This window comes from Zootoca vivipara, chromosome 12 (assembly GCF_965207765.1).
Source record: "Zootoca vivipara chromosome 12, rZooViv2.hap1.1, whole genome shotgun sequence".
Taxonomy (NCBI): Eukaryota; Metazoa; Chordata; class Lepidosauria; order Squamata; family Lacertidae; genus Zootoca; species Zootoca vivipara.
In genome coordinates this window covers 34,011,718-34,036,211 of record NC_142595.1, presented here as the reverse complement: position 1 = coordinate 34,036,211, position 24,494 = coordinate 34,011,718, and the positions used below count along the sequence as shown (strand labels likewise).

The 24,494-nt window shown below is 46.5% G+C and overlaps 1 protein-coding gene across 2 annotated transcripts in view; it reads left to right on the top strand.

Moving 5' to 3' along the window:
* Positions 1-23,715, top strand: part of ATP2A1 (ATPase sarcoplasmic/endoplasmic reticulum Ca2+ transporting 1) — a 36,740-nt gene extending 13,025 nt beyond the window's left edge. The window contains exons 6-23 of one of the 2 annotated variants that reach the window (XM_088656066.1): positions 1,179-1,259; positions 1,851-1,936; positions 2,927-3,224; positions 5,429-5,595; positions 5,694-5,782; positions 7,350-7,452; positions 8,338-8,469; positions 9,641-9,766; positions 12,276-12,494; positions 13,236-13,571; positions 14,659-14,879; positions 15,090-15,292; positions 16,814-16,899; positions 17,018-17,151; positions 17,450-17,567; positions 19,364-19,481; positions 20,402-20,445; positions 23,096-23,715. In XM_088656066.1, coding sequence (XP_088512192.1) covers positions 1,179-1,259; positions 1,851-1,936; positions 2,927-3,224; positions 5,429-5,595; positions 5,694-5,782; positions 7,350-7,452; positions 8,338-8,469; positions 9,641-9,766; positions 12,276-12,494; positions 13,236-13,571; positions 14,659-14,879; positions 15,090-15,292; positions 16,814-16,899; positions 17,018-17,151; positions 17,450-17,567; positions 19,364-19,481; positions 20,402-20,406 — 2,522 coding nt within the window. In that variant the 3' untranslated portion in view covers positions 20,407-20,445; positions 23,096-23,715. The remainder of the gene's footprint in view (positions 1-1,178; positions 1,260-1,850; positions 1,937-2,926; positions 3,225-5,428; positions 5,596-5,693; positions 5,783-7,349; positions 7,453-8,337; positions 8,470-9,640; positions 9,767-12,275; positions 12,495-13,235; positions 13,572-14,658; positions 14,880-15,089; positions 15,293-16,813; positions 16,900-17,017; positions 17,152-17,449; positions 17,568-19,363; positions 19,482-20,401; positions 20,446-23,095) is intronic. The other variant, XM_088656065.1, reaches the window with a different exon arrangement.
* The last annotated feature ends 779 nt before the right edge of the window (positions 23,716-24,494 follow it).

Genomic DNA, 24,494 nt, shown 5'->3' with positions numbered 1-24,494 from the left:
TGTGTGAACTAGGCCTGACTTTAACTGCAGACAGACTATGGTTTTTTAAGAGAGCCGGAACTAGCAAAGGATTCACTTTCCAAGGGCTTACACAAGGGGAATTATTGGGTTGTTTTTGTTTATAATATGTATTTTCTGTTTTTTATATTGTGATTTTATGCTGTGAACTGCCCTGAGATCTACGTATAAAGGGTGGTATACAAATTTAAATAATAATAATAATACACAGATATTTGCCTATCTGTGTTAAATCTACTGAAAACAGGTGTTACAGGTTTTTGAAACAATAGAAAACCCATTTACTAGAGGTAAAACTGGGAGGAGTACAGTGAACGAGAATTGATTTATTTCGGTCCTTGACCAGAGTGCAAACATATGCAACAACAGAGAGCATACAGATATAAATAGATTAAGATTAAGCTCGATGAGCTGATGCACAATAAATAATTCAGATATAAAACAGCTAAAATATATAAGTTAACCGCTAATTTAAAACATATTAAGACATTGGCTGTTATATTCATTCAAAGCTTGTTAGAGGAGTTCAGTAAAGACCTCCTGAGCAGTGATCCTTTATTGAAACCATTTTCGTTTGGGGGGGACGGGACCCTCTCTGTCTAATCCAAGTCGGTATTGAATTATTTGTTTTCTTTTGGTGGACCTTGACTGGCCATGCCTTCAGTGTCTAATATCCTCTACTGCCCTCCAGTGGCTAGCCACCCCCCTGGTTTTCTGACATACCTTCATTTTCCTCTTTGCACTCTCTTCACAGGGCTCTCAAGGCCCACCTCTTCTTACCCTTCTGTGGCCCTTCTTACTGCAGGCATATTTGGCCAGAGATTCGTGCAGAGACAGAATGAGCAGTCTCCTCTGTGGGATGCATAATTTGGCCTCCCATTGTTCACTTTATTTCTTGTGGCACTCTAGCAGTTTCCTCGTGGCACAATATGGTAGTGTGTTCTACCCCCACAGTCTAGGATTTTTTATTTATTTCTTTATGTTAAATTTTTACCCTTGCTTTTCCCTTCAATGAAGATGTTCAGAGCAGCTAATGGTTAAAAAGAAATAAATGAACAATTACCTATCGGTGACTAGAACTCATAAATCCTTTCTTTCTTTCTTTCTTTCTTTCTTTCTTTCTTTCTTTCTTTCTTTCTTTCTTTCATTTCCCTCTCCAGTCGGTGACAAAGTCCCGGCTGATATTCGCATCATTTCCATCAAATCCACCACTCTGCGTGTGGACCAGTCCATTCTGACAGGTATGGTAGATGCTGCTGTCATTGTTCATAATTGTATTATTGTTATTACTGATATTACTGTTTCTTTAGCTTTCTCCCTCCCTGCTTTCCTTTTCCTCATGGGCCTGTTTATTTTAATTGTTTACCTTCTGGGCAGAATTTTCCCACGGCTAATTTTACGTCACACTTGTGTGAAAAGCAACTAATATAATATTAATATAATATAATATAATAATATATTGTAAAATGCCTTGTTGGGCACTTATAAAATAGCAAGAATGTAGTTTAAAATCTCAACAAGCAAGAGAAGACCTGGGAAAATAGACATGTCTTGAGGCTCCTCTCAATGAGTGGGTCAGTGGGACTACAGAGAAATATTTGCAGGGGGTAGTGCGCTCCATTGAAATAAAGCAGTGGTTAAGATAAAATTCAGTGGAAAAGGAGTTGAGGAAGGGTTAAGCTCTCCTTCCTGTCTGGCGTTTACCCACTGAAAAGTGCATGTGTGTGTCTTCCCCATGGGACATGTGTTTTATGCAAGTATGTCTTGCCTGTACCCACTAAGTCCACCATGGTCCCTCCTTGACGATTTAACTGTTTCTTGACCCCAACCAGGCGAGTCTGTTTCCGTGATCAAACACACTGACCCGGTCCCAGATCCCCGCGCTGTGAACCAAGACAAGAAGAACATGCTGTTCTCTGTGAGTGTGACCGACAGGGCTGACGACCTAACCCTGCCCACACAGGTCCAAAGCCAATGTTTTGGGGAAACTCATGGGCACCACTGAAATGCATCTCCCCAATAATGTGTCTTGGGGAGCGGTGTGTGTGTGTGTGTGTGATGTGACATCACCACATTTGCATTGCCCTCTCAAGCAGCAGCCAATGAAACAGAGCTGGTAAAGCTAATGCAGTGAGATTACACCACACCCTTTTCAGCTACATGTAGCTGGAGAAGATCAGAGAGAAGAGTAGATGCCTGTGGCTTTCATGTGTCTCCCTAGTAATGGCAGGGCCATAATATGATATATCATATCCCCCCACTCCCTCAAGCAGCTGCCAGTAAGGAAAAGTGGAAATGTTAATATAATCGCATGCCATGCTCACCCCACACCCAGTTCCACATTACGGAGGAGGCAAGGCACAACCTAAGTGACCTGCAATCTTGCAAGCAGAGGAATTATGCGTATTAAGGACCTTTGCATATATTTGCCTGTTTTAAATAAATTTATTTTGCTTCTGTTACTCACTGGGAGCAGGAAAAAAGGAGTTTCACAGTGCACCAGAGATACTTCTCTCTGGGGAGTTGCTGTTCTGTGACAGGCAGGGAGGTGGCTCTCAAGATGTCTAACAGAAATCCCTGCATTTCACCAAACTGCAGTTCTTGGGAGAAAGCCACGACACCAAATGTGGGATTGAAATGGAATAGGTTTCCAGAATAAACACGCACTTCACAACCTTAAGGACTAGACACCTTACATAGCGTAGGCTCTCAGGACGTGGATTCTGCACGGGCAGAATTGCAAAACTGCACAGGTCCCACAGCCTCCTTTAGCTCCATTTCACTCCACTACATCGTTTCTTCCAGCATGTTTGTAGAGTGTCCCTCTCCTCTCCTTCTTTCCCACTGATCTTCTTTTCTCCCTCCCCACCCTGCCCACTCCCCTGCTTCATCCTCCACCTCCCTGCAGGGTACCAACATTGGTGCAGGCAAGGCTGTCGGCATCGTCATCGCTACAGGCGTGGGCACCGAGATTGGCAAGATCCGCGATCAGATGGCGGCCACTGAACAAGAGAAGACTCCCCTGCAGCAGAAGCTGGACGAGTTTGGCGAGCAGCTGTCCAAGGTCATCTCCCTCATCTGCGTGGCTGTCTGGCTCATCAACATTGGGCACTTCAACGACCCCGTCCATGGCGGCTCCTGGATCCGCGGCGCCATCTACTACTTCAAGATCGCTGTGGCCCTCGCTGTGGCTGCCATCCCAGAAGGTCAGCTGAGGCCATTCCAGTTTCCCACATCCACCTGCTGTGGGGCTAAAGAGGGCCAGTCGGTTCCTTCCTTTAAAAATAGCTCTTGCCGTCATTGTATTTTGGGGTTTTTATTTTTCTATCTGCAGTTGCTGTTTGTTGGATGCATTTTGCTTTGCTAACTGTCTTGTACGCCGAACTGTGGACGTGTTATCCAGAAGTTTTACAATAAGGAGCCAAAGTTAGAGATAAAAGCAAAGGTGTAATATTACAAGCATCATTTTTTAATTAGCCACCTGCACGCTGAACATTATGGTGTAAAAAAAAAAGCCATTCTAAAAAAGTTATTTGAAGGCACTGCTGATATACTAGCAGTATGGACAACAAAAAGTGGCTACAGCCACCCATAATTCCTTCCCTGCTAAACAGTTTTCAGCTTACCTGTGCCAAAGGATTGGGTGGCATTTCTTCAACAAAACAGAAGCTGAATGAACTTCTGCATTATATCTTGATGTAACTTGCAGTCAGACATTTAACATGCATTTCTTCCTTATATATGCAAAAGGATATAAGGAGCTGCCTTGTGCTGCTAGTTTGTGAATGGCTAGTCTGTGGCTAGGAGCGGGAGAAAAATTCAATTCAGTTTGCGTTTAATGGTGAACCTACCTAGTTCACACTTCCCAAAGCAAACCCAAACACAGACATTCTTCCAAATTCCCACTTCTCTGAAATCTGCAGTGCAGTTCTCCAGCCAAGCAGTATATCACAAAATGAATATACTAGCATGCATGCATTATTAAAAATAAAAGGAAAATGCACATTATGTGCACATTAGGATGAACTGCATACAAACATGAATATGCTAAGCGGCTGATGAATTTTCATGATAACTTTAAAAAGAAAAAAGAAAGTGAACTGATAAGGAAATGTGAATAACTGAAGATTGGGGGGGGGGAGGGGAATGAAAACTAAGGAAAAACCCACAGATTCACCCATCCCTCTGTGGCACTGCTGGACAGCGCCTGCAAGGCGAGTGAGTCTGGCTGTACTGTGGTCTGTCTGTGTCATGCCTGTGCCCCTCCCCAACAGTCAACTTTTGGCCCCATATCATTAGGACTAGAAGCAAAACCAGCACACCAAACACTGGGGAAGAGAGAGAGAAAGCATGAGTGAGTGACGGGCTTCATATGTTCCTTAGCATATGACTTGCTGCACATTGCTAACACCGCTGTGTTAGACTATTTGGATCATCTAGACCAGTGTTGAGTGTTGTCTACTCTGACTGGCAGCAGCGAGTTGGGGAAAAAACGAAGCCTAGAAGAATGTTCTTGTCCTTCAACTACTAGGCTTTGGTTCATCCCGTCATAAGACCTTAAGTTAGTGGCGTCTTAACTTCTGACAGCTGTCTGAGGGGCTTTCACTAGAAACCCCAGAGTCTGCATATAGAATCATAGAATCATAGAGTTGGAAGAGACCACAAGGGCCATCCAGTCCAACCCCCTGCCAAGCAGGAAACACCATCAAAGCATTGATGGAATGTTCTAGATTCAGCCTCTACTATTACAGCCGCCCATCGTACTTATCAGTCAAAACTCCTGCTATTACAATAAATCTGAATCCAGTAAACGCAAGATTCCTAATGTGTGATGCTTCTATCTCTGTTTAAAGGTTCAATCCAACCCCCCCCCCCACCTCCTGTGAGGCTCTGCAAAGCCACAGTTGCACCTGCAGACTGGCTGCTATCAGCAGCCACAGTGGAAGTGGAGAGGCAGGACAATGGGGCCCTATCCAGATTCAATGTTATCGCCTGACAGATTTGAGACTAACCCAGATTTAGTGGGTCCAGAGTCATCTCAGTCCCGCCCCTGCTCCACCCCGAGAATGACCCATTTCAGGGCATACATATGCTTCAGCAGCTGACAGGAGACCAGCTGAATCAGCAGAACTGGGTAAAGGGCTTCCATCATGAACCCCCCCCCAACCATCTGATTATATGGGGGATTGGGATTGCTCTGGTTTACCCAAAATATTATTAAATGAATAAATCTGCACAAGAGGTAGTGTGGTGGGCAGTAGGAGCTGAAGGGAGGCAGCCGAGAGTATCTGAAACCAAAGCCAGCAAAATTGATGGCAGCTGCTTGAATGCTTCACCCGTTCCTACAGCTAACCTTTCCTTTTCGCCTCCTTTTCCTCCTCCTCCTCCTCCTCCTCCTCCTCCTCCTCAGGCCTTCCTGCCGTCATCACCACCTGCTTAGCCCTGGGCACTCGCCGTATGGCCAAGAAGAATGCCATCGTCAGAAGCCTGCCCTCCGTGGAGACCTTGGGCTGCACATCGGTCATCTGCTCCGATAAGACTGGCACCCTCACCACCAACCAAATGTCTGTTTGCAAGGTGAGGGGGAAGCTTGAGGCCGGCACTTTTGTCACGAATTGCCTCCTGCTCGTGTCAGTTGCCTTGACCCTGCCTCTTCTTTCTCCTTCTCTTTGCAGATGTTTGTCATTGACAAAGTAGATGGAGATGTATGCTCTCTGAACAAATTCTCTATTACTGGTTCCACCTATGCCCCTGAAGGAGAAGTGTGAGTAACTCCTAAAGAAACCCCAACTCTAAACAGTTTTCTTAATCCAACACCCTGAAGGGGGGGGGGCAAATGAGACACCTTTAAAACCCTAGTGTGTCACTTGGAATAATTGGGTAACTCTCCTGAGGGTTTGACTCCCTATCCTTCCTCTTGCTTCTCCCATACGTGGCACAGTCTAAAGCAGGCATCCCCAAACTTCGGCCCTCCAGATGTTTTGGACTACAATTCCCATCATCCCTGACCACTGGTCCTGTTAGCTAGGGATCATGGGAGTTGTAGGCCAAAACATCTGGAGGACCGCAGTTTGGGGACGCCTGGTCTAAAGATGCCTCCATCCTATTTGCGTGGACAGGCAGAGTCCCCCAAACCCCATGCAACCCCTGAGCGGAATAATGACGCAAGACAACGTGCTAAGGGATTAAAAATTGACCACAACTTAATTGAAATTCAGATGTAGGGAGACCTTGGCTCAGGCATTGGGCGTTATCCTCTCCCAGGCCCCAGCCGGGGTTCTGGGAGTCTTCAGGGTTATCCAGAATGTATGGGGGGTAGGGCTGGCTCTGGAGAACATATGTTCAAGCAGAGAGAGCCCGCCCCCCCGTTCGCCGCCGCTGGAAGGAGGGGAGCAATGTCAACCTCTTGGCATGGACAATGCTTCCCCCCAATACTCCTCAAGGGGGGAACCCCGATCTTGTTGTCACAAAGTCGATGAGGTCACCGCCTCACATCCCTCCCTTCAGGAAGATAGCCTAAAGAATTCCGCCCAAGACCTGACACCGCCAAAGTTGTGACATATTGCTACGGGAAAGGCGAAACCTGCCAATGCAGGGAAATTCCTTCAGCAGTGACCTTGACATAGCAGCACCTACGTACTTGTGGAAAAGGGGGGTTAATCTGCAACAGAAAGTCAGTGAACGGCAATGAAATGGTCAGTGAGGGCGTGGAGGGTGGGAGAAGCTCCGGAGCTGACTGGTGCCTGTAGGTAGGATTCAACTTCTATTGTGTGAGCTGTAAGACCCTCCCCTTACCTGGCCAGACCCCTAGCAAACACCTCCCCCAGGCAGGATTGGGCAGTTGGCTGGGTTAGGCGGAGACCCACTGCATCCTGCCTGGCGAGGTGGTGCCAGATCCGAATCGCCTTTTTTGGGTCAAGGGGGCTGCGCGCAACCACGCAAAATGTGCCCCCCATTTTATGTGGGGAGCGGTCATTCTGTTTCATTTCTGAAGCTAAGGCAGATCTGCGGGGCAGACCAAGAAACCACCTTGGAAGCAGATAGTCAGTGCTCTGAGATGCTTGAAGGAATGGCAAATTACAAACCAAGCAGACACATACGATCTAATCTAAAGACTGTCTGAATCTTATTTCTAACTCTTAATCTCACACTGAAAGAAATACAATACCTCAATTTTTGCTCAGTGGCCTCCTAGCATTATGATCACCCTATAGCCCAGGGCTGGGAAAGCTGTGACACTAGTAACCCTCAGCTCACCTCTCTGCTGTTTGTTTTTGTGCTGTCTCTTACATTTTTCTGTCCTTCAATTCCTTTCTCTCTTACACATGCAGTATGAAGAATGATAAGCAAGTCAAGGCTGGGCAGTATGATGGGCTCGTTGAACTGGCTACTATCTGTGCCCTTTGCAATGACTCCTCTCTGGATTTCAATGAGGTGAATGCTTCTCTCTTGGTTCACATCCAGCCTTCCAACAATTGCCTTCAGTTTTGGATGCTTCATTGTTTATTAACAGTAATGGCTTCCCCCAAAGAATTATGGGAATTGTAGTTTGGTGAGGGCAATGAGAAGTTTCTGGTAGATATTGATTAATAAAATTTAATAGGCACTCTTCGACCTGAAAGCTTTGAGAGCAACTTACACTATGTAAAACAGTAATAAAATAATGTTTTTTTAAAAATAAAATAAAATAAAAACTACTATAAATCATCATTACAATAATAAAACCAGCAGCAACAAAGCAAGCATAAAAACAAAATCAGCAACTACATTCAGGTTTATTACAGCAAACAGACAGCATAGGTTTAAAAGATGATTAATTAGAGTGGGTAAATAAAGTGGTTTTCATTTGACATCGAAAAGGTGTCAAATTCAACACCAAGCATTCCTCTGACAGGAGCAAAGGACTCTTAAACCAGTTTAAGTGTAAGAGTGCCCACAGCGGTGAGGCTGCTACTTTTTTGTAGTTGGGGAAATGTGGGCTACTTTTTAGGTTGGTGGGCACAAATTTTACTGCCCTCTCCCTTCCCCACCCACACCTCGCCACACACATCCTGATTTTAAAAAATTAATCCATGTATTTATATACCACCATGGTATATAAAAATCCATGGTATATAAAAATCATGGTGGTATACATCTATACAACTATGTTTTTATTATGTTTTTATCATTATTGTTCTGCAATGTGTTTTAATATTGTAAACCGCCCTGTGATATTTTCCTTCAGATTCATATTTTGTCAGAATCTCGGCAGCTCTTGGCTTTGCCCGAGTGTCTAACTCTCATCTTCTTCTGCCCATTTTCTCCCTCCCACCCCAGTCCAAAGGTATATATGAGAAGGTGGGTGAAGCCACCGAAACTGCCCTTACCTGCTTGGTTGAGAAGATGAACGTCTTCAACACAGATGTACGCAGCATGTCCAAAGTGGAGCGTGCCAACGCTTGTAACTCTGTAAGTATTGTCTGCTGAGGATGGCCTCTCTTCAGGGCCCTGCGTTGCTTCTGTTTTGGTTTCTCTCTCATTCTTCTAGTCTTAAATTCCATTCCCCCACAGTTTGTGGTTTTTCTTAAAGTCCTCATGAAAACTCCCTAGCATTTTAGCTTGAATTTCTCCTAATATACACATCTTTGGAAGAATTTTTGCCCAATACACACATTTTTATGATGCAATTCCCATTAACATTTTTGAGCGCTCCAAAACTTTCACATACATTATATTAGTGTAATCCAGGGGTCAGCAAACTTTTTCAGCAGGGGGCCGGTCCACTGTCCCTCAGACCTTGTGGGGGGCCGGACTATATTTTGGAAAAAAATATGAACGAATTCCTATGCCCCACAAATAACTCAGAGATGCATTTTAAATAAAAGGACACATTCTACTCATGTAAAAAGACCAGGCAGGCCCCACAAATAACCCAGAGATGCATTTTAAATAAAAGGACACATTCTACTCATGTAAAAACATGTTGATTCCCGGACTGTCCGCGGGCCAGATTTAGAAGGCGATTGGGCCGCATCCGGCCCCCGGGCCTTAGTTTGGGAACCCCTGGTGTAATCCTTAGAATGATCCTGCAAGGTAGGTTAGTCCTATTCCTCACCATTGAAGTCTTAGCTGCAGCTGAGAGAAATAAGCTTGCCTAAGGCCACCAAGTGCTCATCCTTCCTTCTCATACCTCAGCATTGCAAATTATCTTCTCCTACCTTCCTTATAAAGCCCCGCTCCCTAGGATACAAATGATGATGTCTATAGACTTCTGTATGTCTCTGCTGTGGTCTCATTGGCTGAATGTAAGAGTTCTTCCCACCTAGTCAGCATCCTGTTCTCACAGTGACCAGCCAAATGTGTATAGGAAGCCTCCAAATAGGTCTTCTTGAGCATAACAGCACTCCCTCCACTTGCAATTAATTCCCAGCTACTGATATTCAGAGTTACACTGCATCAGACAGTGGAATAGAACTCTGCCATTGTAGTTTGTAGTTGTCCATTCCCTTCTCCTCTACGAATTTGTCTATTCCTCTTTTGGAGCTACTCTTGTGAGAGCGAATTCCATAGCTTCATTTTGTGCTGTGTGTCCTGGCAATGTTGAGCAGGTTTTAACCCCTTCTCTCCTCCATTTCCCCAGGTGATCAAACAACTTATGAAGAAAGAATTCACCCTGGAGTTTTCCCGCGACAGAAAGTCCATGTCTGTTTACTGCTCCCCAGCAAAAGCTTCCCGAGCGGCTGTCGGAAACAAGATGTTTGTCAAGGTCAGCAGCACCCCGTTTGACTGTGTCCCGTCTCCATAGCAACCAGGGAATTAAAGCATTCCCATCTACCAGGGAATTAAAACATTCCCATACATTTTCACCCTGCCTTTTCTTTGAGGAGCTCCAGGTGGCAAGGTTCACCCCAACCCCACCTCCCATTTATTCCTCACAGCAAATCTGTGAAGTTGCTTTGCCTGAGTTGTAACAATTGGCCCATGACTGTTCAACAAGCTTCATGGCTGCGTTGGGGTTTGTACCTGAATCTCTTCCTATTCCAAATCTAAAAATTTAGCCGCTGGGCTGAACTATACATTGGACTGTAGGTTGCTCCATAAAAAAAATAATACATAAATAAAATCTTCCATATAGAAAACTAGTGTGTTAGCTCCCTAACATCTAGTTGTCTATGCGCAGAGACTGTTGAAGGGGATCGTCATTGCAACCAAGGATCTCTAAATTACCCCTTTCACTTATTTTACCCATGAAAACAGTTCCCAGGAGAGTGGCTTGCAGTTTCCTTGCCCCATGCACTACTTAAAAATTGCTGAGGGTCTTCTTGGCAGACCCCCTTAATGATTTGTCTGCATGTTGTGGCAATAATAATAATAAATATTTTATTATTATTTATACCCCACCCATCTTCTAGCACACATAATGATCATAATAAAACATTGAATATCAATATTAACAAACATATCCTATATTAAAAGTCAAAATAACTTTAAAATAAACAACTTATATCAAATAAAGCAATATTCAGTAATCCATTGGAATCCAAATTAAACACCAGCAAATAATAATTAAACAGTTTACACTTATCCATTACAATAAGGTAAAGGTAAAGGGACCCCTGACCATTAGGTCCAGTCGTGACTGACTCTGGGGTTGCACGCTCATCTCGCATTATTGGCCGAGGGAGCCGGCGTATAGCTTCCAGGTCATGTGGAGCAGATGCTGTGTTCTGCTAGAAGCTGTATTATTTTAAACTAGTATCATGAAGCCTGTTAAATTAACGGGTGCTAGAACAGACCTGTTGCTCTAGCAACCTCGGGGACATGCGCAGAGCGCATCCCGCCACGTAACCGTCTGCGTGCCCGCGCACACCCGCCGCTTCAACAGTTCCGCTCGGCCAGCCGAAGTCTCTGCGCTCCAAGTCCCAACAGCTGTCCATGGGGCACATGCGCAGTAGTGCAATCCCACGGACACAGGTACTGGACGCAGAGACACTTGCACTTTATTATAAAGGATGTGTAATGCTATATTGTGTTTTTAATATTTGGTTGGGAGCCGCCCGCACAGCTTTCCTCAGAGGGCGACACCTTTCTATCCAAAAGAGGCGCCCCCCCTCCCTGCTTTGAAGATGGATATGTAGGGGGGTACCCCAGCCCACCCTGTTCCCTGACCCATCAACGCTCGCCTTTCACATCTCCCGCCTACCCTCCTACCCCTCAAAAAAGGCTGCCTCTCCCTTCTACGGGCTCCCCCCCCCCGGTGACTCACCTACTGCCACCACCTCAGGCCCTCACTCAGTCCCTTCCCCGCCCCCCGCCCCAGCCAGCTGCCTCCTCAGCTTCCTCTCTCCCTCCCCATTTCCCACCCTCTTTTTTCTACTCCTCTCTCTCTCTCTCTCTCTCTCTCTCTCTTTCTCTCTCTCTCTCTCTCTCCCCTCGCTAGTCCCAGTTGCAGCAGCCCTTCCACCCCCCCCCCAAATCCACACACACTTCCAGGGACTAATTCCCCCTTCCCCCGCGTGTGCGCCCACCCACCCGCTCTCCTGCTTTCGCCCCTCAGTAATGGCTAAACGATCCTTCAGCCCAGCAGCCGCATGCGCGCGTGCTCTCTCTATCCACACCCACCTACCCTCCCTTTCCCTTTCGCCAGCACACGCCTGCCTCTTCTCCTTCCCCTCTAACAGAGAAGAAACCAGGAGGAAAGAGAGAGATCCTTCCATAGCGCAGCAGAGGCAAGGGGAAGCCGCACACTTTTTTTGTGTATGGTTGTGTAAATGCAAGCATGTAATCTCTCTCACGGTCCTGGTTTATGCCGTCCGAAGTCTCTGTGCTCCAAGTCCCAACGGCTGTCCGTGGGGCACGTGCGCAGTAGCGCAATCCCACGGACACAGGGACTGGACGCAGAGACACTTGCACTTTATTATATAGGATTGCATTTTATTGCTTCTTTCTATATTGCATTTTATTGTAGCATGATTTGAATTATGCAGAAGAAATAAAAGAGGCAATAAAAATCCAATTAAAAATCAATACGAATATTTAACATGTCGGCTGTGCTGTCTCCTGTCTCCAACCACAAATCCCATAGACATGGGATGGACCACCTGACTGAAACTCAAGGACCATTGACAGACCACAATTTGGGGACTTATTTCCCAGAACTTCTATATAAAAGTTCTAGTACCTGGTCCCAAAGGCGATTCAGAAATACCGTTTGCCACCCGGCTCACTTTCCCCTCAAGTCACGATATCTGTTTTTACTTCTTTCTCATGTACAGGGCGCCCCCGAGGGTGTGATAGACCGTTGCAACTATGTCCGTGTGGGCACCACCCGCGTCCCCCTCACCCCCATCGTCAAGGATCACATCATGGGAGTCATCAAGGAGTGGGGCACAGGAAGGGACACCCTCCGCTGCTTGGCCCTGGCCACCCGTGACACCCCCCCAAAGAGGGAAGACATGGCCCTTGAGGACTCCACCAAATTTGTTGACTATGAGGTAACGCTGAGGGCAAATCACATGGCAAGTGACAGGAAGAATGGAGTGCAGAGTTAAGGTGAAGAGCTGAAAGGAATTTAGGGAATGGATTCCCTCAAGCCAATTCTTCTTCTTTCCCCAAAAAATGTGAATGTAGATCCTCCTATTTCAGGCTGCGTTGTTGTGGTTGTCTGTACAACATTCCCAATTATGGATTCTGTTAGATTTTAGGGGAAATGTGTGCAGTACTGAATTTGGTATGTTAATATTTACAGTGCCTTAAAATGCCTTGGCAGGACTTAGCCCTCAGTACCACTGTCCTCACATTTCTAACACAAGTTTGAAGAGAATAACCGTTTTCTTGAGATGAATAAAAAGCACCTATAGGCTCTCAGGCAGATAATTTTTGTATTTGTAAAAAATTGCCCCACCCTTTCCTCAATTTGCTCATGGTGGTGCACATGACCCCACACATGACTTCACCCCTTGTAACGTGGGTCAGGCTGAGGGAGAGCGACCGGCCCATGGTCACCCAATCAGCTTTGTAGTTGTGGATTCTCCCCAAAGTCCAACCCAGCAACCATTCAGCGACAGTTGACCTCAACACTGGAAGAGTTGAAACTTTTCTTTTTCATTTACCGGCCGTTGAAGTGCCGCTGATTAGTACTTATAGCGATCAGATGGGTTGTTCATTGGTCGTATGGGCTGTGAGCTTTTGTCCGCTGCTCTCGGAGCCTATTCTGAGACATCTCCCTTCCACAGATGGACCTGACCTTTGTGGGCGTCGTAGGCATGTTGGACCCACCCCGCAAGGAGGTGATGGGCTCCATCCAGCTGTGCCGTGAAGCCGGCATCCGCGTCATCATGATCACAGGCGACAACAAAGGCACAGCCATTGCCATCTGCCGCCGCATTGGTATCTTCAAAGAGGACGAGGACGTAACTGGCAGGGCCTACACCGGCCGTGAGTTTGACGACTTGCCCTTAGGCGAGCAGCGGGAAGCCTGCAAGAGAGCCTGCTGTTTTGCTCGTGTTGAGCCAGCGCACAAGTCCAAGATTGTGGAGTTCTTGCAGAGTTTTGATGAAATCACAGCCATGGTGAATAGACGGAGGGCACTGGCAGGGTGGGAGGGTGGTTGGAAGGGCAGCAGAGGGCTTGTAGCCAGCAACACCTATCTTGAGGATATACAGGGGGAAACATTGTATACCTGTGCATATCATCATGCGTGAATATTGCCCATGGAAGTGCCTGTTTTACAGAATGCATATGATGGGAATTCGCTGCCAAGAAACAGACATGTCGGCAAACATTACCTATGGTGGTGTACATGGGTGTCTATTTCCTCCTCTACTGCAGTGTACACACATGTGGATAAAAGTCCTATGTGACCCTCAGTTTCACTCCACATGGCCTTTCTGCATTAGACCAAAGATCCCATCCCATCCCATGTACTGTTCCCCACAGTGATTGGCCAGATGCTACACCCGCAGAGCCTGGATGCAGCCATCTTCCCCTGACTGTTGCTTCCCAGCTTCCTCAGTGATGAGGAGCTCCCATTTATTATCCATCATCCAGCCCCTTATTGACCTGTTTTCCTGTTTTCCATGACTGGTTTGAAAACCATTATCCAAAGCTGCCATATCCCAAGCCAGTCCATTGCTCCACTTAGCTCAGTGCTGTAGGCACTGAAAGGCAGGTGCTCACCAGGGTTTCAGACAGGAGTCATTCCCAGCCTTACCTGGATATGCCAGGGATAGAACCAGGAGCGTTTTGTATGCAAGGCTGAGCTACGGCCTTTCTTCATGCAAGCGAGTGGCCATTACTGCATCTTGCAAGAAATGCATTCCATGTCCTGAAACCCTTGCCCCTTTCATTGCTTGACCCTGGGTTCTAGTGGAGAGAGAAAATCTCTCTCTTCGTTTTCTCTAAACCATGCACAATTTTATATACGTACTAGTATGATGCCCTCCTCCCCAGACAGAGAGACCCAAATGCTTTGTGCTTTCCTCTTAGAAAAGGTCCCTGTTCACTTTTGCTTGCCCCTTTCCCAGCTCTATGATATCCTTTGTTCAAAAGTGCAAGGTTCTTTTGGCCTTGGAAATGAAATCTCCCCCAGGTAGACTGCTGCATTTGATCCCCTCTGCCTCGACTGACTCCCTGTCTCCTTCCGCTTCCTCCTGGTAGACCGGCGACGGTGTAAATGATGCCCCAGCTCTGAAGAAGGCTGAGATTGGTATTGCCATGGGCTCTGGCACCGCTGTAGCCAAGACCGCCTCAGAAATGGTGCTGGCAGACGACAACTTCTCCACCATTGTGTCCGCCGTTGAGGAAGGCCGGGCCATTTACAACAACATGAAACAATTTATCCGCTACCTCATCTCTTCTAATGTGGGTGAGGTCGTCTGGTAAGGGATCCCCCTCCCTCATCCCCTCGAAATCCCCTTCTCGAAGCTTTCATTAGGCAAGCCCTGCTGCCAAGTTGACTAGGCTCAGCAAAAGGGCTAAGAGGGTCTGATAGCATGATAATTGTGGCCAGGCCAGCTGCACAGGTCACCACTGCTTCACAAGGGCTTCCTCTCTCCTCACCTTTTGTTTCTCTCCTCTTTCCCTTGCAGTATCTTCCTCACCGCTGCTCTGGGTCTCCCTGAAGCCTTGATCCCCGTGCAGCTGCTGTGGGTGAACTTGGTGACTGACGGGCTCCCAGCCACCGCCTTGGGCTTTAACCCCCCTGATCTGGACATCATGAACAAGCCCCCTCGCAGCCCCAAGGAGCCCCTGATCAGTGGCTGGCTCTTCTTCCGCTACTTGGCCATTGGAGGTAATAATTTTTTTTCTCCCTGGGGCCCTGCCCTCTTAATCCAATATATAGACACCCTGCATCCCTGGTTTTTTGCTCCTGTATACAAATCCTGTACTCTCTCACCCGTGTCCCACCTATGTTCAGTGCTGGATTTACGTATAAGCTAAACAAGCTATAGATTAGGGCCCCACTCTCTTGGGGGGGGGGGGGCGGCCAAAAAATTTAAAGGGGAAAAAACCCTGGATGTACATTTTCAAAAAAAATAAGATAAAAACCAAATAAAATATAACCTACATACAGCAACAGTGTTTTGTGTTGTGTAGGCTCCTGTGATGTAAGTAATGGGCCCCGCCTGCTAGCCTGCTCCCTATAATATCACGGGTTTGGTCATTTCTATATATAGGGTGCCTACATTCTGCATGGACTGGTTGCAGGGCAACATGTAGCATGCAGACTGGAGTGCAGCACAGTTGAATGTAGGTCAAGCTGTTGTACCTGTTAAAAAGGTAAAGGACCCCTGACAGTTAAGTCCAGTCACGAGCAACTCTGGGGTTGTGGCGCTCATCTCGCTTTACTGGCCGAGGGAGCCGACCTTTGTCTGCAGACAGTTTTTCCGTGTCATGTGGCCAGCATGACTAAGCAGCTCCTGGCGCAACAGAACACTGAAACCAGAGCAGCGCACAGAAACACTGTTTTACCTTCCCGCCAGAGCAGTACCTATTTATCTACTTGCACCTTTTGGTGTGCTTTCGAACTGCTAGGTTGGCAGGAGCAGGGACCGAGCAACAGGAGATCACCCCGTGATGGGGATTCAAAACGCCGACCTTCCGATCGGCAAGCCCTAGGCTCAGTGGTTTACACCACAGCGCCACCCGCGTTGTACCTGTTATATAATATTAAAGAGTGCTTGTAGACTGATGATCAGGCAGCATAGACTAAGGGAATGAGTCTTATGCCTGCTGACTGATTTCATGTAATACATAATTTATTTATTTTGATCCCATTATAAAATTACTTTAGAAAAATATTATTTACTAGTACAGTTCCCTATTACCCCCCACTTGCTACTATAATGCTATATATAAATATTACAATTCTATGAAATATTTTTACCATTACCATTACCTTCAGTAGCTTAGGGCCTCATCAAACCTAAATCCGGCCCTGCCTACGTTGGATAACTATAACCTTAACTCAGAAATCTGTACCGTTCTTGGTGCCCGAGGTGGGAGCCCTGGCAAATCCCCCAATGCTCTTCTGCTTGATCAAACAGGAACAGTACAAACCGGGCTGCTCCTTTTACATGTGGCTGAATCAGTTTCTGAAACCTGAACCTGTAATCCATATTGAGGGTACCTAATAATCCAAAGGAGCACAGCTTCTTTTGCAATCCGCATTCAGCCACAACCCTCTCCATTTCAGTTCCCCTGCAGGCTGCTCTTGGAGGGCAGTTGTTGTTGTTGTTGTTGTTGTTGTTTGGGGGGATGTTTGCCCTCTTCTTTATTCATGCTAACCTTTCCTTTTGACACCTGCCTGCAGGATATGTCGGAGCTGCCACTGTTGGTGCCGCCGCTTGGTGGTTCATGTATGCTGAAGATGGACCTGGCGTGACCTACTACCAGTTGGTGAGCTTGAACTTCTGGGTGCTCTACTGGAAGTGAACTGCGGGAGGGCAAGATCGGTGGTATTCTAAGACATGCCCTGTTTTAATCCTCTTTCCCACTTTCTCCTTCTGCCCCCCAGTCTCATTTCATGCAGTGCACAGAACACAACCCTGACTTTGAAGGTTTGGAATGTGAGATCTTTGAGTCCGCTGTCCCAATGACCATGGCTTTGTCCGTCCTGGTCACCATTGAGATGTGCAATGCACTCAACAGGTAAGGGTCCCCGTGAGAGCCAATCTTCAGCATGACTCACATAGCGCTGCCTTGGAGATTCTTCAGAGGCATCCTCCCTAGTCTCATCCCCCAGATATCCTGCTTCCTGGCAAGAGTTGTGGTTCCATTCATCTCTTGGGGGGGGGGCGGGGAAACAACATATTGTATACAGGAGAGCCAGCAACTGACTGATCTTTAAAGAACCAGTGTCTGTTGATTTATATTGACTGATGACGTAGTGTTGGGTTTTCCCTGCCCCCCCCATGGTAACTTCAGCCTGCTTCTCTGTCCTACACAGCCTGTCAGAGAACCAGTCCTTGATTCGGATGCCCCCCTGGGTCAATATCTGGCTTCTGGGATCCATCTGCCTCTCCATGTCTCTGCACTTTGTCATCCTCTACGTTGACCCTCTGCCAGTAAGTGTTGTTCAAGCACAGCTTTACTTCCTTGCCAGCTTCAGGATCAGTTCACTCCCTCTATGCCTTCTCATCACCACCCGATTGCTAATTCTTTGATCGCTGGCAGATGAATGTGTGAAAGGCTATGTTGAAAAGCCCAGGCATTGTGCTGTGTTTGGTGATGTAGAACTGTTTGCCCTTTGTGCTTAAAATAGTAATAATTAAGACATTGTGCCCTTAATTGGGAGAGCAACCCCTGCTTAAATCCATGACCCTTACTTTTGAGCAGACTGGTATAGTAATAATAATAATATTACTGTGAGAGCCAGCGTGGTAGAGTAGCTAAGAGTGGTAGACTCGTAATCTGGTGAACTGGGTTCGCGTCTCTGCTCCTCCGCATGCAGCTGCTGGGTGACCTTGGGCTAGTCACACTTCTTTGAAGTCTCTCAGCCCCACTCACCTCACAGAGTGTTTGTTGGGGGGGGGAGGGAAAGGAGAATGTTAGCCACTTTGAGACTTCTTCAGGTAGTGATAAAGCAGGATATCAAATCCAAACTCTTCTAATAATAATTTATTATTTGTACCCTGCCCATCTGGCTCAGTCTCCCCAGCCACTTTGGGCGGCTCCCAATCGAGTATTAAAACAGTACAGCATTAAATATTAAAAGCTTCCCTAAACAGGGCTGCCTTCAGATTTCTTTTAAAAATAGGATAGCTGCTTATTTCCTTGACATTTGATGGAAGGGCGTTCCACAGGGCGGGTGCCACTACCAAGAAGGCCCTCTGTCTGGTTCCCTGTAACCTCACTTCTCACAACGAGGGAACCACCAGAAGGCCCTCGGTGCTGGATCTCAGTGTCTGGGCTGAACGATGGGGGTGGAGACGCTCCTTCAAGTATACAGGAGCGAGGCTGTTTAGGGCTTTAAAGGTCAACACCAACACATTGAATTGTGCTCAGAAACGTATGGGAGCCAATGTAGATCTCTCAGGACCGGTGTTATGTGGTCCCGGCGGCCACTCCCAGTCACCAGTCTAGCTGCTGCATTCTGGATTATATATAGGATATAGGATTCCACTGTTTATTAGTTGCACTTAGTTTCCATAGAGAACAGCACTTGAGTTAAGGCATCATGAGTGACTTGTCCCACGGATTTTGATGGCGACAAAGGCTGCAGTTCGAACTCTTCTTACCTGAGAGTAAGCCCCATTGTATTCAGTAGGGCTTCCTTCTGAGTAGACAAGGTTAGGATTGCACTGTTAGTCTGGACCCAGCCCATGATAGCTACTTTTTAGGGGTTTGGATTGTTGTTGTTTGCTATATTTGTAGAGGGGGTTCCCTTGTGCTCAAAGCCAAATCTGTTAATTTCACTTCCTCATTTTTTCCAGTCATAAGTTCAGTTCTCTACATTTTCACACCCATTTATGATTTTTTTAAATCCTCATGAAACTTCATCATTTTAAGGTGAATTTCTCCAAATATACATTTTTTGTGCTCAATTTTGCCTTATATACATGTTTGTACAAAGCATATTTTCATAACATATACATTTTCCTTAATAGAATGCATTCCGGTTATTTTCACTAACGCATGCATTTCTATGGACACTGCACATTGGTCTATGTGTTTGGGTAAATGTTACTTGCCTGGAGAAGGGCATTGCAAAATTCAGAGAAATAATGGTTGTGTTTTCGGTTCACCTGTTGTTTCAGGAAGTGCAGATTAGGTAGATTGGCCTTTAAGTGTGAACTGAATTGCATTTCTCCCTGCAGCCCTAGCAAACCCTGACCTCTCCCTTTGCTCTTGCTCTTCCCAGATGATCTTCAAACTCACCCACTTGGGATTTCACCATTGGATGGTGGTGCTGAAGATATCCTTGCCTGTCATCTTACTGGATGAGCTGCTCAAATTCGTTGCCCGGAACTACCTGGAGCGTAAGCCATCCTCCCCTCCCTTCTCCTGGGTTGGTCTCAATCCTTGCCCCCCCACTCCTTTCGAAGCCTCCTCCTGCCTGTTCAAGGGAGTCAGGAGCACCAGATGAAAAGCACCAGGGGCGCGGGGGGGGGGAACATCACTGTGGTGAAAAGAGAAGAAACTGAATGTCCTTCCCTGCTGACCTTTTCTGTCTCAATTCCTTCCTGTCTTCTTCCTCTCACCCTCCACCATCTCCATGTGCACCCATCCAAACGTTAGATGTTAGATCCAAAGCTGGGGGAATTTTAGGTGCTTGTTCATTCAGGGTTCTCCTCCCAGATGATCACTTTCAATGGTGCCTACTAGGAACTGAAATAGCCTCTCAGTGCAGTGTGGAACGAGGCGCTTGAAAATTTGACGTTTCTGGTAGAGGCAACAGCAGATGCATGCTCTTTAGGGGATACAGGTCCCTAGACGTGCCTGGATATCAAGGTTGTCTTGTGACTTCCAAGAATGGAGCGCACTCCACTGGGTTGGAATCGGTGGAGGAAGGTGAGATGGGAAATGCCCAGGATTATTGGGTCTTCCCCCAAGAATTTGTAAGTTAATGTGAATGACAGAGGAGAACCAGGACTCCTCTTCCATATCCAATGCCCCTAAATCAGCTTTCCATGACCTAGTGCCCTTCAGATGTTTTGGACCATAATTCCCACCAGCCTCAGACAATACTGCCAGTGGTCAGGGGTGATGGGAGTTGTAGTCCAGCAGCATCTGAAGAGCACAAGATTGGAGAAGGCTGCCTTAAGTAGCCCTTTATGGGTTGCCATCATTCCATTCCATTCCATTCCACCCATCCAGACTAATCATCTTATCTTCTCCTTGCCCACCTTCTCCCTAACGTCTATTAACTCTGATTTCTTTTATCCTTTCCCTCTTGTAGCATAGACTCCTCCCCCCTCTATTCTCCTGTATCCTGCCTCCCAGGTATCTTACCACCCTTGACAGCATGCCTTGCTTGTCCTCTCGGCTGCTCCATCCTACCTGTCTGTTCATCCATGTGGGAAGATTTGCAATATCTGTGGGGAGCTGGCGGGAAAGTGTCTCTTCTTTGCTTGAATAGTGTCTTTGCTGCATCTGGAATTGTCCAGGGAACTGGGACCCAGCTGCTCGGCTGGTGGGTCAGGAGAAAATCCTGCCCCCAAAAGAGGACTGCTTGTTAACTTTTGGCTGCTCCAGGAAACATTCTCTTTTCACTGAAATAAATGAATTTTCTTAACTATTCAGTTAAGAGGAGGCAATAATTAGCATTCAGTCAGTATTTAAAATTATGAAATATAATTAACAATAATTTGTGGACATGAATTTGGTCAGCGTAGGCCTAAACCCTAATGCAAGTCAAGATTGCTAATAAGCTAGTTTTTACCTGGCAATTTGGCTGAGATGTATGTGTTTTAAATACTCGGGCTCTATTTATTTTAACAAACTAGTGTTTTCAAGCTAAATACCTTGAGGAAATCTGCATTGATTCATCTGCCAAGGAACCCTGTGCATTGCAGAGGATTGTGGGACATGTTCTAGAACTGACTGTGTTTCTCCATAGCTCAGTCTACAGAGCACGAGACTCTTAATCTCAGGGTTGTGGGTTTGAGCCCCATGTTGGGTAAAATATTCCTGCATTGCAAGGAGTTGGACTAGATGGTCCTCATGGTCCCTTCCAACTCTACTATTCTATAATTCTATGATAAGTTTTCGACTCATAGGTCAGAGCCTGACATAAGATAAGTTGCACCAGTGGTTCCACAATATATTAATTGTAATTTGGTGTGGATACTACACCAGTTTTCTACACATACAGTCTAGTGGTGCCCTGAGAAGCCTTCCTGGAACACGGTTTGAAAACCACTAAACTATTTTGTCGGGCCATTTTTTAAAAAGTGGCAACCTTTTATGCCAATAATAACATGTTAAACCTTTGGGTTGTTTGAGCCCTGCATTCTAAATTCCAAATTCTAAATTGGAATGCATTTGCTGAAAACTTGAACACTGAACAATACAATTGCAGGCATGATTCTTAGCATCAGATCCTCTTTGGGCCCCATTCGTTCCCAGGAGCTGCCTTTCCCCACCTTCTGCACGCACCCAAATAAGCCCATTTGGTCTCGGCACTCGAGAGAGAGTCATGGCTTTAACTTGGGTGCACACAGAATGGAGAAGGCCTTTCAGCCCCATCTGCTCATCGTCATCTCTCTATGGCTGTGCCTCAGCTGTCTTCACTGCCCACTGCTAGTTGTCCCATGTCATGCCTGGCCAGTCTCACATGGACAATCGCTTGGCCCCATCTTTCCTGGAAGGGATGGGGTGGCCTGAGCTCAGGGTTGCCCCCTTCACTGGACCTGCTGCTCTTGCTGTTGCTGGTTTCTACACCAAGGTGGTATGAGGTTGGGCTAGGCAAGCAACATAAAGCTGAGGTGCTTTTGGTGGAGTGAGCTTTCCTCTGCTGGGGGTTCCTCACAGTGTGGCTGGCATGCGTGGATCCAGGTGAGTGAATATCCCACAAGGTCTTGCTCACTCCTGTTAACCCCCTGCCATTCTCTCTAAGGCGCTAAAGCCCTATGAGTACTTTCCAGAAACCAAGTCCCACTGAATCTGTAGGGTTTACTTCTCCTGAGTGGATATGTTTAGGACCAGACTGTAATCAGGCCAAACTAGACATGACCAAAGTTCCCCATCCTATTGCACTCATACTGCTAATGCCAGGGCTTAGGGTGTTGGCCATTAGCACATTTGCAAGACACTTTGAGGAGCTGAGTAGGAAATTTGTAGGGGTAGTGGTGGTTAAGCCTTCCTGACCTATTTATTTTCTCTTGAAAATGCCACATACTCCCAGGAAGTTTTCATTCCCCCTCTCACCCCTCAGCTGGGCTCTAGGGGTATGTGAGCCTACCGGTAGTTTGGAGAGGAAACTGGCCTTGCGGGGTTGGGAGTGGCTCAGTAGCAGATAAACTCCCTTCTCCCTGTCCTACCCTGTTAGTGTCCCCTTGGCCCTGCATTTATGGGCTGGGAGGATCACACCTTTGTTGAGAGGTAGCATCTAATTTGTTTAGTTTAGAGAAATTAACAAGGGGCTCAAACGCTCTGTGTTATCATGTCCACGTGAAACGTTATTGAGTCCTCTCAAATCGGGTGGAGCAATGGCTTCTGGTGAGGAGGAGGACATCTGCCATCCAGCTTGATATCTGACAAGACCCTTGAGTCTGTGTGACAGGCAGAAATTTAACAGGTAGGCCTTTCCCAAAGAATGATGCAGAAATCTGCAGCTGTTGAATTTCTGCCTATTGTTATCAGTTAAATGCAGAGGGGGGAATAGAGGCATTAGGTCAATATGTCCAGCTGCTTGCTTGCTCAAGACCTTTCCGCCACTTATCTTAGAGCGTCTGCCTAGAATGATAAGTGAGGCAAGCCACTGTGGCTGTGTATTTTTCCCCACGTTGCGAAGCTACAGCCGCGTAGCCTGATTTTGGCAAGGGCCTGCTGTTCTAGGTTGTCCATCTCACTGCCGGGTGGAATCTGGAACTCGTCTCTGCTTCTATGCCCCTCACTCTCTGTTTTGTCTTCCCCACTCCCCCTTTTACAGAGAGTTTAGAAGATAGGATGAAGAAGTGAACCGTTGTGTCACCGCGGAAATAACCTCTTCAACCCAAATCGTGAAGATATACCCACTCCCCTCACTCCTCAGCCGTGTCTGCTGCTCCCATCCCTGCTTCTTCTCTGCCCACCCCTTATTTAATAGCCAATTTCTTCCCCACAAACCCTCCATACCTCCTTTTCATTGGGGACTTACCAGTGTGGGCCACAAAACTGGCATCTGCCATGCCGTGTTCCCTGCCAGCTTCCCCACCCCCCAAAACCACCACTAGCTACTTGGCTTCTGTACATTTTGAGCCACCTGCCCACCCCTTGCCCTGCTTTCTCTCCCCCCCCCCTCTCTCTCTCTCACACACACACATACACACACACACTACCCCCCTGCTTTCTGCATTAGTGCCCACATGAACTACGTTCGTTCCCCCCTCTTCACACGACTAGAACCCACCTCAAGCCAGGGGTTGGATTTTTTAATGCACACATAAAACAGAAGGAAACATTTTGTTAGGGAAAACAAACAAAACAAGTGAGACTCCTCAACTTGGAGGAAATGAAGAGATTCTTCTAGCTGCTTATTTATTGATATTAAAGAATAAACTCTTAACTGTTTTGAATGCTTCTGGCTTTTCTTTCATTGCTTTGGTCAAATGGAAGGATACAGATATTTGGGGGGGGAGACACTGAAGCTGTTTTTACAGAAAGTCGCTTCTTTAGAGCTGAGTTGCAGCTCTGTGGGCTCATCCACACTTACTTTTTCTCCCGTGTTTTCTAGACACAGGCCTGTGCTTGAAAACGCTGTGTCTGAGCACTCCCCCCCCCCAACGCTTTCCCTGCAAAAACCCACTCTTTAACGCTGAATTGGAACAAATGCAATTCGGGTTTTCTATCGTTTGCCCTCTGATTCAGTGGTAAAAATGTGGGAAGTCACTGATCAAGCATTTTCATTTGTACAAACATTGCTAAGCAAGCATCATATCTAATACTTCACCATAAGCAAGCAAAGCATCCTGTCAGATGCTTGGCAAAAAGCGATGACTCTTCGTGCTGGAAACAAACGGGGGAAATTATTTCCTCAATCGTTGTGTATTACAGCAAATGCACATGTTCAAACTGGAAGTGACAGGTTTCAGTCTGGAACAAGCGCAAGGAGTTACCAAACTTGTTGCTTTTGCAGATCACGGGTTGTTTTAAGTTCCATTTTCTATTCCTAAGAGTTTGCATCCTTTGAGTCAGGCAAATAATAGTTAGCAGAAAGAAGAGCTCAGCAAATTCTCAGCCCCTTTTGTGCTAATGCCATAGCTGCCAAGTTTTCCCTTTTCTCACGAGGAAGCCTATTCAGCATAAGGGAATTTCCCTTTAAAAAAGGGATAACTTGGCAGCTATGCTAA